The sequence below is a fragment of the Protomyctophum parallelum genome (genome assembly GCF_964188405.1).
Source record: "Protomyctophum parallelum genome assembly, chromosome: 1".
Taxonomy (NCBI): Eukaryota; Metazoa; Chordata; class Actinopteri; order Myctophiformes; family Myctophidae; genus Protomyctophum; species Protomyctophum parallelum.
The window spans coordinates 32,578,159-32,591,954 of NC_139697.1; the positions used below are offsets into that span (position 1 = coordinate 32,578,159).

Sequence of the window (13,796 nt, forward strand, 5' to 3'; positions counted from 1 at the left end):
CAACCTACCGAGACAAATTGCCTGTGTGTGCAAACATACCTGACAGGCACCTGAAGAAGGCCTATGACTCGTTTTCTCTCACTTCCAGCGAGATGTACATGATATATTTATTTTCTTCTCTCTTTGATAGATTACTTTGCCTGACAAAGTGGATCAGGCAAATAGGCTGAGGCTGCAATGGATTACGGTGACGGGACGATTTGTAATGACAGAGCAGAGGTGTATTTGTGACAACACCATATTTACTGCATGTACTGTAGGTGTGTTTGTGTATGTGCTAATCTTTCTTTGTATGTACAGTAGCCTACTCCAGTCTAATGTACTTGAGTCTTTTGGGAGTTAATGCTGGGAGTTAATGCTTTTACTGATAGCAACTGGTGCGCTCAACACACATTTCCCCTGGGATAGATTAAGATCATTGTTGTCGCTTGTTTACCTTTCTGCAGTCAAGGAAGATGTTACATTTCATTCATCCAGTGCGGCAAGATCAGCTGAAGATTGGTAAACACTAAAGCAGAGACACACGAATGTCTCTCTCTCTTTCTCTCTCTCTCTCTCTCTCTCTCTCTCACGCACGCACGCACGCACGCACGCACGCACCCACACACCCACACACGCACGCACACACGCACACATACAGAAGTATTGTGCAAACATGATGCATATTATATGTGTAACCCAGAAACTCACACAGGCAACCTGACCCATATATAACACATTTCCGTGTTTCCACTGATGTAAGCCCTGGGGTGTAGACGGTCACTTCCAGGTGAGCATGTTGGTTAAAGGTCAAATTGTCAGACAGCTGCGAAAGTAATCGACAAAATAAATTACCGGTAAGTCACGGACAGTTAAACTTGGCTTTTTGCCATCTCGTCAATCTCGTCATGTTTTGTGGGTGTGGGTGCGTTTGAGGGGAGGGGGGCAGAGATACCTCATGGAACAGCGAAAGAGGTCTCATGGGGTTAATTTCTCAAGAGAGAAAAGATATGTATTGTAGGCCTATTCCATAAGATGACATAATCCTTTTTAACTACCTACCTCAGCCACTGCAGCCGGAGAGATCGTGAATAAATCAGAGGCCAGAATAACATTTATTTGGCTCTCAAATAATTTATTCACAGATGATAAAGGTAGAATTTATGTGGGCATTATGATCAGTGTTTCTGAATGGGGTAGCGTAGCTTCCAGGACACGGTAGCCTATTGATTGTGCGTAATAAAGCCATGGTGATAAAACACTGTGGAAGTTGTGGACCAAGCTGTCAGTCAAATATAAGTATCATGGCAAATTCATTAATTACTTTTTACTGCTCAGTGTTGCACTGCCAGCCTCAGAGATGCACCAACAAAAAGCATGTGTCAAATGATTACGACCGTAGGTTGCATTTACTATGAAAACCTGCATTTCCGTGTGTCACGTCACACCTCCATATATGGTTACGTCTTGTGACATCACGCCTCCATCTCCATATATGGAGCTGACATATTCTATTTTGATCCCTCCCCGCCCGTCCTTCCTCTTCGATGTCTCCCTTTTGACTGATACCTGTCCATTTAAACTCTAGACGGGCACGCCCAAAAGTTATTAGTGCTGCCCGGCAGCCGGCGAAAACGATAGAGTTCTCAACAGGCCCAAAACTTAAGGCCCGGCCCTACCTGGGCCCTCATCAAACCCTGTACACTCAAGACACTGCCCCTGCCGCCACCCTTAGATCTCCATATATGGAGCTGACCTGTTCTGACATTCCATATGTTGATCTGACCTCATCAAACCCTGTACACTCAAGACACGCTCCATATATGGCCAGTACAGAATTCATTCCATATGTTGACTGACCCCCCCCATGCCAAAGCCCCAGCGCTCGCCCCGCAGTCTGCCGTCAGGCCCGTCACCCATGGATATGTCACTTCTCGCCCACAGGGCGTAATACTGGTAGTGGGTCTGGGCTTCATGGACCAATAGCAAACCCCAGACAAAATAAATGCAAATCTTTTCGGCTTAAAGCAACAAATTATGACTCAGTCTATGAATCAAATGAAATAGTAAGTGTGTGTTCATGTGTGTCGTCTGTGTCTGTGTCTGTGTCTGTGTGAGAGAGACAGAGACAGGGGGAAAGTTGGCTGATGAGGACAGGAGGAAAAGGAGATGATGGTAGAGGGAGAGGTGGTGGTGGGTAGAGAGAATTGAGGTGCCTGCAGCTAATTTTCCAGCGCTGCCTGGACCAGGTGATGTCATTACACGTTTAACTGGAGGATCTGATTCCCAGAGAGAGAAGGGGGGAGGGGCGGGGTAAAACTGTGCGTGTGCGCGCGCGCGCGAGACAGATTGGGAGAGAGGGAGAGAGTGTGTGCGTGTGTGTGTGTGTGAGTTGTCGAATTTCATGAACAACAGCAGCAGCGAGGACGAGGAGGAAGAAGAGGGGACGGCTAAAGTTGCATGCAGTCAGTGAGTCTGGAACTTTTTCTTTCCCCCTGGAAGAAGCCTCTAATACAACTCAAAGGGAAGGCCAGTACGTGTGGATTATTGTTTGAAGCGCCGTAGAAAAGAAAATACAGATATTCGGGGTTTGGAATATACTTTTTGGATTAATGTGGTCATAACTTTGAGGATATATCAATAGCTGAAGAAGGTATGACTTTTATTGACCGCCCGCACACACCCACCATCCACACTCAGGTGATGCTTAACGCGTTACGTTTTCAAGTTTAGTTTCAAAGTCGACTAAAACAAACTATATAAGTGCCATGGGCTAATGAGCCGCTAATCGATTAAATGATTGTAGCCTCATGCTCAACTTCTCTCTGAAGAGTGGTATCAGCTGTTAACCACTTACATTTAGTTGTTCCAATCAATGCTCATTGACACTTGGTTATTCTGTTAAAGTTGTGTGGTTAGTTTGTCAACTTTTTCAGCTTCATGAGGCAGAGCCACATCTGCTTAGCTCGTTAGCCAACTATCATCTTTGCATCCTGGCTGGCTGCAGGAATGTGGTGGAAGTAACCACATCTGGAGACTTTGTTGTCGCGGTGTGTGTGTGTGTGTAGTGTGTGTGTCTTTTGTGCTAGAGAGTTGTATGTCATGAAGAAGGTCACTGTCTTAATAGTCGGCTCATGCTTGCTGGTGTCACAATATTTACACTGTTTTAAAGTGTAGCTCAAGGCAACTAAAAATCATTTAGTTCACTATAGCCAAAGAACAGAAATGTTAAGGGGAAGCAGGAAGCTGAAGGAAATCAACCAGTGTTCTGCTGCTTGCTGCAGGCTGCTTCAAAGAGCACTGCATGGGCATTGAGCCAACTACTTCACATCAACAGCCCAGGCCTCAATTCACAGCACTTCTTAATAGATGTGAACTTTGTGCAAAATGGAAATAGGATCTCTGAAGCAACCCCAACAGAATCTACTTAAAAAATGCTGTTCTTTTTACTAAAGTAGTAGAGCACCAGATACAGCCTAGAGTGAGGGGCCTTGCCTTGAACAAGTACTGTACATCCCAGATGGCAATGCTGGATATTGCCTCCATTGGTTTGAATGTTCCTTTGGATTCGGGTCAGCGGATATTCTGGAGTGACTATTGTAGCCTCAGGGCATCCTTAGTTACTTTTATTCATTCCATGTTCCTTGTTGTAACAGGCCTGCAATGCATTCCCAGTATGGCCTGAAGAACAGTGGAATAAATTGTGCCTGCTATGCGCATGCGTGTGTCTGAGTAGTCTGTGTGTGTAAGTTGTAACTATGCACCATGCTGCAGTTTAGGCTAATTGTACAGTAGTAGTGTATATGCCTGTCACTGTCATGTTTCTCTGCTGCCCACAACCACTGTAGGCTACTGTATCATGCATGTACGTCAACCTATGCAATGAATGCATCTAGCCGCAATTTGCAACTCTAGATTTTTTTACAATGGGCTGAATCTAGAGTTGCAATAACCTCCATCCACTTCCTATTCATCATTTTTGGTTTGTGATCTGCTTGTCTTAAATGACGTTAAACTCACCAATATTGCAGCTGCAGTCCAAGCTTGAATTATCCTCTTTCAATCTGCCAAGCTTGTTTTTCATAAAAAAGCGCGTTTAATAGAAGGCTGTGCGTCACGGGGCGTCGTGCTGCATCGGCCTCTTCTTTGGGTGTCTTACCTGCACAGGTAAGATTCTATTAAACAAGCGCTCCCCCTCACGTCTTGTTTTACGGCACGTTGCAAAAATACAAAATGGCGGCTCGGAATAATACTTGTGGAATATTTTGGACAGAAAGTAGCTCATAACATGTCTACGGGGGATTTTTATGAAAAACAAGCTCGGCAGATTGAAAGAGGATAATTCAAGCTTGGACTGCAGCTGCAATGTTGGTGAGTTTAACGTCATTTAAGACAAGCAGATCACAAACCAAAAAAGATGAATAGGAAGTGGATGGAGGTTGTTGCAACTCTAGATTCAGCCTAGCCCATTTCGGGACCCTACATAAAGCTTTTCTGAAATTTTGATGAGTTTTATGTTGGGTCCCTGGTCATAACTATATTTTCGTATGGGAATTCCGGAACGCGGAAGTAAAAATGCTCTCTAAGATTGAATCTGCGCCGTGTGACGGTCTTTTTTTGCTTGAGTTATTCTGAATTCGGGAACTTTAAGTACCTATACATCCCGCTGCGAATATCTCCTGTGGCGCGGAAGCCGTTAAGTATTTTTGTTTGCTTTATTTCTTCTTGTTTGTTTACCGTTTATTGTACCGCCTCCCGGTGTGCGGTTGGCTTGTGCGGCTACGTCCCTGCCTCTGATCTGCTCTGTCATAGCTATAGCGCCACTAGCTAGCCAGATAGGCGGTACAATGAGGTGTCAATAAACAAGGAAGGAAGAGAAGAATCAAAGCGACCAAATCGGTCAAACAAAGATTAAAAATACTTAACGGCTTCCGCGCCACAGGAGATATTCGCAGCGGCATGTATGGGTACTTATACTAAACATATTCAGAAACGCTCACACGAAAATATGTCGTCAAAGAGCGCAGACAGGCGCTAAACATGTTGTTTATGTTTAAGAATGGCTGCGTACCAGGTGGCATGGTAGTGGTGCAACAGGACCCAATGCAGTGGGTCGAACAAATGTCAGAAACTTCAGTAGCATTGGGTTCTGCTTGGAGGGCTAGATTCAGCCCATTGTAAAAAAATCTAGAGTTGCAAATTGCGGCTAGAATGCATCCAACCTTAACCTATGCAATGAATGCAACCAATATTTTTATCTCTTTAAGTTGTACCAGTGAGTCTTGTCTTTGCAATATATTACACATTCATTGAAAGCATCCCCCTCCTGCACATTCTTAGCGGAGGCGAGGGAGGGTTTCCCTTGGGTATTCCCTTGGGTATTCAGTAAGGTTCATGATCCCACAGACAGATCTGCCTAAATTACCCCAATTTGCCAGTGTTGCTGTTTGACAGTACATGCACGTAATATGATGTTTCATTGAACTGTTGCTGTCTTTCGTCTCCACATGCATGCAGCATGTTCTGAGCCGGTGCTGCTTCCATCTGTAACTCAATAGATAATATGTATTTTTATGTGTGTGTGTCTGTGTGGGGGCTGTTAGGGCTGAAGGTTTTTCTCAGAGACATGTATACTGGGCAGTAGACATGTACTCTGGGGCAGTAGTCTACCCAGTACCCACCAAGCTAGCCTCTTTAATTAAGCTATTCTACATTTGTCCAAACATTGAGCTCCTGATAATCCATGCAAAGACGTAATCACCAGTGGTGAATAAACCTGATGTCTGATTGGGGAACATACCAAGACATCAGCCATTTTCAAAGCACGAGAGTTATTAGAAATACCAATTGATGCAGGGCCAGGAGAAAACACAATCAGTATTTCCTAAAACAAACCCCCCCCTGCCTTCAGGAGAAGAAGCACATTTATGTTAACACAATGGGGGTTGTAGGATGATCAAAGTTGTTGGTCATCTCAAAGCCCACCAGTGCTCACATCTGTACACATTTGAGAGAGAGAGAGAGAGAGAGAGAGAGGGAGAGATCCAGCCGACATACAGAATATTAGTTTTATCTCTAGGGTTTAACCCTCCTCCCTCCCCCTAAGCCTAAATGAACACAATGGGCGTTGTAGGATGATCACAGCTGTTGGTCATCTCAAATCCCACCAGCGCTCACATCTGTGAGTGCACGCAGACACACGACACACACACACACACACACACACACACACACACACACACACACACACACACACACACACACACACTCACAGTCTCACACACACACACACACACACACACACACACACACACACACACACTTGGAAGTGGAAACTTGAACTTGATAACTGTTTTCAGATGGCTTATTTCCTGGACAGAAATGTGACTTAATACATTTGTCATGTGTTTAACTGTCTTTTAGCAGTTCCAGTACATCCAGTAAAATGGACAAATCAATCCACACTGATATGGACTCTGTCAGCCATTGAAGTGTGTAACATTATTTATTCATTTATTTATGGATTTAGAAGGCCTTTTTAGAACCGGCCTCGGGTCTAAATGGGTTCTACCTCAAATAGAGTTTTTTAGTTTTTTTTGGTATTCAGACAGCCACCAATGGGTAAAAAGATTTTCCTTGGCTTCAAATGTCTGAAATTGCTAAGATTGTCTGGACAGTAAGAGTCTGAAATATAGGTATCATTCACAATTAAGGAGGGATAACTTGGGCTCTGGCTTTTATTGTGTTGGAGCATCATTTGAGACAATTACTACATTGTCTGGCAAAAAACTTGCCAGCGGGGCCCCTGTAGGCAACCAGCCGAACCACGCAAGTGTATGTTCCTTCAACCCTGGGTCCTTGGCTTAAAGGGGGGATGTCACGGCCCTCGGGAGCTAATAATGCTATTAAAATTAGCGTTTTGGATTATGACATCAGGTCGGGATCGCACAATTTGACCAATGAAATTGATCTTGTATCTGGACTAAGGGCAGAGCGCCTCTGGGCTCTGCGAGTTAGCAGTCCTGGTGGCTATCAACTCATGCTAGTGGTTTTGGTGTCAGACTTAGCTTCATAATTGTTGAAAGTGTCAACCAAAAAATTTTTTTTTCACTGGAAAATCTTCGTTACAATGACATTGAGTTGACGTGTAAGTTTTACGGTAAACTGTTGCGTTTTTTTTTTTTTCGCGTGACGAGTTCCATGCTCTCCCCGTCTCCCCCCGTCTCCCCCCGCTGACATGGCCTCAAACACGGCTAAGTGCTGAACAGGGCTCCGTGCTGGAGCCCTGGAGCTTCACATGAGGTTACCACTGCCTGTCTAGCGCTACAGCGCCGGGCTAACCTGAGCCCTCTCTCCCTCTCTCGACTCTCTCTCTCTCTCTCTCTCACACACACACACACACACACACACACACACACACACACACACACACACACACACACACACACACTCTGTCTCTCTAATGATTAGGCCAGTTGCTGTATAGTGTTGTATAGCCTATCTGATCAGCGATCACCAGGGAGCAGCGACAACACACACACACACACACACACACACACACACACACACACACACACACCTCACACACTGCGTCTTGCATCAGCCTTCAGCGCGCATATGGACTGCCTTACGCACCACCAGTCTCTCCCTCCGTATCTCTCTCTCTCTCTCTCTCTCTCTCTCTCTCTCTCTCTCTATACTAATACTAATAATAAAACGCATCACAGCGCGACAATATGTGAAGATTAGATATATTCGAAGAAACTATAGCATTTAGGAACCACTGGAAAAAATAACAAGTATCGGTGCGCAACTAGGAGCTCTCCAATAGCCACAGAAGGCATGTGATGTCTTCGTCTAATGAAACGATCATCTCATTAATCATTGACATAGCGTTATTTAGGCTATAATGATCAACTTGTATGGGTGATCATTTTATGTATATCAAATATTATATTAACTCAAGGTAATTAATGCTACAGCTCTGAATATAAATGTCGGAACTGGTGTAAAATGGAGAATAAGTCTGTTGCAGTGTTGCGCACTGAACAGGTACGCTCGCCCCTTTTCCAACTCACCCCCACGAAAAGTGAAGTGCGGTCGCCCTGGGATTTCGAAAAGTGAAGGCGGCTTGCCCCAAAGCCATGAATAGCTCGCTCCCAAAGTGTGGTTATCTCGCCCCACAGCGTGGATATCTCGCCCCAAAGCACGAATATCTCGCCCCATGTTTATTTCATGTTTATTTTACCTTATTTCTCATATTAGAACCTTTAGAATCAATGTTGTTTGTCAAAGGAGAACATTTAGAACCAGTTTGTTGTTGGTGGTCAAATGAAAATGATGCATGGTACCCAGGGGGCAAACCACCCTTTTTTTAGGAAACCTGCATTTGCCATGACCTCAAAGGTTGTCCACCAGAAATAATATCTCATAGGATCACAACCTATATGGACAACCCGGTCAATTTCTTTTGCTGGAAATCAGAAAATATAGGTTTGGCACTAACTTCTGAACCAGATGAGCTAGAAATGCAAACTTGGTGTCTATTTCATGGTTTCTGACCATGAGAGACTCAATGGAATACCTATTTTTTATTATTGGGTGTGTCTGGACCCTTATTGTGCATATTTACAAGATGGTGCCTACCCGAAACGTGAAACGTGAAAAAGAAAAGAGACATTGTCTCTTTTCTTTTGCAGCCATATTGACAATATGCAAGCTCAAGGATATATGTCCCTTCTGGGCCATACATTAGCCAATGGATTAATATTGCTTGTGTTTGCCAAAACAGTCAACACTCATGGTAGAAATCATGGTAAAGCACAATTTCGATATTATTAATTTTGACAATTTAGATATTATTTCTGGTTTCTGGTCTTGGCTTTGGGGCGAGATATCCACGCTGTGGGGCGAGATAACCACACTTTGGGAGCGAGCTATTCATGGCTTTGGGGCAAGCCGCCTTCACTTTTCGAAATCCCAGGGCGACCGCTCTTCACTTTTCGTGGGGGTGAGTTAGAAAAGGGGCGAGCGTACCTGTTCTGGTTTTCAGTGCGCAACACTGCAACAGACTTATTCTCCATTTTACACCAGTTCCGACATTTATATTCAGAGCTGTAGCATTAATTACCTTGAGTTAATATAATATTTGATATACATAAAATGATCACCCATACAAGTTGATCATTATAGCCTAAACAACGCTATGTCAATGATGAATGAGATGATCGTTTGATCGTTTCATTAGACGAAGACATCACATGCCTTCTGAGGCCCAGGCTATACGTGCATGGATCTTTTGCAAAACGGATATTTTCGTCCTCCGTTTTAGAAAAAATCCCTGGCCATACGACAGAGATATATGTCCACACACAAACGCAGCAACGCATTGAACACAGGATAAAATCACTGCAGTAGCAGGTTTCAATTGTAGGCTATATTATATTGGATTTTATATTTACACTTATGAGGTGCCAATCATATTTTTTAATGAAGGAATAAGTACCACCTAAAGCCACCTAAATTGTGAATGGAAGTATATGTTTCTTTCATTGTCTGTCAGCAATCTCCAGATCCCGACTCTCGACTTTTCTCTCCATATAATTAAAAAATGATAGACACTTTACCATTGCTCTGGCGACTTGGTACAGAAATTAATAGCAGAGTCAGACCTATAGAAGTGTCCACAACCAGTTGTGAGCTTGCAGAGAGGCTATATTTTCGAGCTGTATAATAAATGTCACGTTATAATGTAGGCTAATACAACGTGCGCACATTGTCAGCATGTAGGCAGAGTGACATGCAGTCAATGGGCTGCATGGCTTATCTCTCTATCATTTGATAAAGGCATTTTAAAAACATGACTTGTACACCAAATGAAAATATAAACTTCACGGAATATATAACACTTTGAATTATAACAATCGGTTGTAGGCCTAGACTATCTGAATATCGCACAAGTAAAATCTCAACATCTTTGCACAACGGGCCATTGTGCTGCAGACTGGCAGTGTTTTACCTATACTTGTGAAGACCTCTGCTTGGATTCATGGCGAGTGGGGCACCGACGATCTGCAAGCTCAACGCGCTGCATGTGAGTTGTGGACACAACACTTGGAGCTTGTATACACGGAATGACGATACACATTTCACAGAATATATATACCACTTTGAATTAAAACAATCGGTTGTGCAACTTGTGCTTTGCACTCGGCACCAATACAAATTAAATGACCAGTCCGCACTGGACTAGTTGATATATTTATTATTGGATGCAGCAGAGCAGAGCCTTTGCTCGCTGCAGTTGATGCAACATATGATAAGTTGTTAACAGTGATATATACTGATACTGTGATATACCGATATATGTTGTCGCGCTGTGATGCGTTTTATTATTAGTATGAGAGAGAGAGAGAGAGAGAGAGAGAGAGAGAGAGAGAGAGAGATACGGAGGGAGAGACTGGCGGTGCGTAAGGCAGTCCATATGCGCGCTGAAGGCTGATGCAAGACGCAGTGTGTGAGACGTGAGTGTGTGTGTGTGTGTGTGTGTGTGTGTGTGTGTGTGTGTGTGTGTGTGTGTGTGTGTGTGTGTGTTGTCGCTGCTCCCTGGTGATCGCTGATCAGATAGGCTATACAACACTATACAGCAACTGGCCTAATCATTAGAGAGACAGAGTGTGTGTGTGTGTGTGTGTGTGTGTGTGTGTGTGTGTGTGTGTGTGTGAGTGAGACAGTGAGAGAGAGAGAGAGAGAGAGAGAGAGTCGAGAGAGGGAGAGAGGGCTCAGGTTAGCCCGGCGCTGTAGCGCTAGACAGGCAGTGGTAACCTCATGTGAAGCTCCAGGGCTCCAGCACGGAGCCCTGTTCAGCACTTAGCCGTGTTTGAGGCCATGTCAGCGGGGGGAGACGGGGAGAGCATGGAACTCGTCACGCGAAAAAAAGAAAACGCAACAGTTTACCGTAAAACTTACACGTCAACTCAATGTCATTGTAACGAAGATTTCCGACCGATTTTTTTTATTTTTTATGATCATTTCACCTAGTATGACGCAGAAAGTTACCTCAAAACAGGTAGCCTTTAGTGCGCTAGCCACTCAGCTTGACTATATGCTAGGTCACGTCAGACCCTGAGATATAGTCACGTGTCGTTTAAAATCGTTTTCATTCAGACCACGTGATGTTCCTTATCAGCAACGTTAATCTCGGGCCGTGACATTCCCCCTTTAAGCAGAGTGCCACACTGTGTGTGTGTGTGTGTGTGTGTGTGTGTGTGTGTGTATACACACAGTAGACGTAGGAGTATGTGTCTGCCTTCATGCCTGGAGGGCCCTGCTGTACCTGTCAACATCTCCGAGTTATGAGGTCCGCACAGCCACCGGCCTACATGTTGAGGGCAAGTTAAGGTCAGCAGGGATGTCATTTGTGTGTTTGCGTTCATGGTGGTGGTAGGGTGAGGTTGGTAAGAGTTACAGAGGATGCTTATGCAGACGTGGCATATTTGTGTGTGCGTGTCTGCATGCACTGCATGCATGTTTGTGCATGCATGTTGTCGGTCCACGTGGAAGCATCTGGTGCAACAGAACAGACAGAGTTGCGGCTCCGCTGGAACTGTCTCCAGATGTGTTTGTGTGTTTTGGCCTAAGCTGTCGGTTTGACTTTGTACCGACCTGGTTCCATGAAAATCGGTGTACTGTTACTTTCATGTGCACTGCACAGCTTTGTTTATGTGTGTGTGTGTTATGTGTGGACATTCTCTTTGTCATTACGGACAGATGTTTTGCACATAAATGTTTGTTTGCGTCTCTGCAGTGTCCATGCAAGTCAAATGTGTGTGTACCCCGTACAATACGTGTCACAGCTGTCGAGTCAAAGGCCATCCAGATGGTCAGCATAATTATCATAATCCGACTTTATAATAGTTACACTCCTTAATGAGAGACACTTTGGTTCGTTCATACATCGCTAACAAAGCCCACATCATGGCTCATAATTAGCACATCCACTGTGATTGACTCATAAATATACATCACCGGCTAATCAGTATTCAGTAGTCAGGCATAATGTGCAGCTGTCGGAAATGGCAAGCGTGGCAGGCATCGCTGGAGGGCTCGCTTATAAAATGTATGAAATGTTGGCTATGATGACTTCGTTGACTCTGCCCCCCCCCCCCCCCCCCTCTCTCTCTCTCTCAGCTAGTGGTTGAGGTGAGCTGTATCCAGGGGGAAAGTGAACCATGTGGCCTCTCTTCTTCTCTGTGACTCTGGTGGCCCTCAGTCTGGGATCATGTGACATGCTGTCGTCGACTCAAGGTGAGATGCCCACTTCCTCCTATGGGGAGTGTTTAATTGAAGAAAAGTTCTGCAACTTTATGACTTCGAGGCGAGCTTCCCCTTTCAAAGGACCTCTCTGCCAGCCTTCTTGCCAGAGAGGTCCAGAGGTCCTTGATGTCCAGAAGCAATGTTTTTATCCTTATTTCCACTACAGTGGCACCTCCAACAAAATGTCCCCACTCCCCATCCTGTGTGAAAGATTGGGTTCGGAGAGTGTCAAGGGGTATTTTAATTGTCCTTTCAAGGGTTTTCAAGGGCTTTCTGTAAAGATTCCTTCCTTACAGTGGTTTAACGTTTTGCTGTTGTCATATGAAAATGTCCAATCTTGTCATTTCAAATTTGATGCTTTGTATGGTCCAGTAAATGTAAACCTTTATCAGCTATAAGCCAGATAAAAGTAGGATGTACTTTCTTTACCCCATTGTGAGACATGTAGGTCAGCTATCACATACTACAGCAATTAACCATAACTTGCATCAGCGAGGCAGAAACATGTGGACATATTTTGAAAAGAAACTCCAGCTAAATTCGACCTGCACCTCATTTTCCCATATTTTTGAACCATAGCTATTGTCCAATATCTATGGGTACCAATGATCGCAGTAGCTGCAAAGCTTCCAGCAAAACTATCATTAAAACAAGACCATGTTTGAATTGACTATATTATACTTGGAAATGAGCATGACTAATTTGAAAATCACAGGTTTAGTGATCAAAAGTGAACAGCCACTTGCATTGGCTGTAATTATAATCAAGAGGCGTCAAGCATATTTTACAAAATTGGATGGATTTTCTATAACTTTAATGTGCTTGAAGTGTGCTCTGTGAAGCTGTATGTATTATGAAGAAAATCTCACAATGCCTTGCGAGCTTATACGGTAGATCACCTACTTTCTCTATAATTCATACAATGAAATATAATGGTTTAATGACTGAGATAGGTGGCAGAAAAACCTGATTTTACATCTTTAGCTTGGATTATGCCTCCCTTTCTTCCACTTTCATAGTATAGCCATGGTGGTAATAAGTTAAATAATGCCATTGTGCATAGTTCTCTATCTGTAGTCTGATGTGGCCACTGCAGCTGATTCATTCCCAGGAATTGAATCGTAAATCTACATGGTATGTTGTAAAAGGAAACTAGTATTTCTCAATTGGAGAACATTCATCCTACGGCTGAAATACAGTGACGTTTTATATTCCGCATCGTTTCTCTCGGGCTACGAGGAATTATGCAGCCATAATTCATTACTGCATGCAGTAAAAAGTGGCAAAACAATATAGAGGCGGCAGTGGCTCTGGAGGTAGTGTGGCCGTTTGGAAATAGGAATTCTCCCGGTTCAATTCCCCAATGTTAGCTATTAATATAGTAACAGATCAATGTAAGCCCTTTAAGATAAGATAAGACATTTATTTATCACTGTATGAGACATCGAATGAACAAAACATTGTTTATTGCATCCATACAAACAAATAGCAGTATCAACAAA

At 43.8% G+C, this 13,796-nt stretch overlaps 1 protein-coding gene across 6 annotated transcripts in view; it reads left to right on the plus strand.

Annotated features, from left to right (window-relative positions):
- The first annotated feature begins 2,356 nt into the window (after positions 1 to 2,356).
- col16a1 (collagen, type XVI, alpha 1) overlaps positions 2,357 to 13,796 on the plus strand; it is a 145,776-nt gene continuing 134,336 nt past the window's right edge. For 4 of the 6 annotated variants that reach the window (XM_083777051.1, XM_083777054.1, XM_083777052.1 and 1 more), the window contains exons 1-2: positions 2,357 to 2,632; positions 12,169 to 12,285. In XM_083777051.1, the coding sequence (XP_083633177.1) occupies positions 12,210 to 12,285 (76 nt within the window). In that variant the 5' untranslated portion in view covers positions 2,357 to 2,632; positions 12,169 to 12,209. Of the gene's footprint in view, positions 2,633 to 12,167; positions 12,286 to 13,796 lie in introns of all 6 variants that reach the window. The other 2 variants (XM_083777049.1, XM_083777050.1) reach the window with 2 other exon arrangements.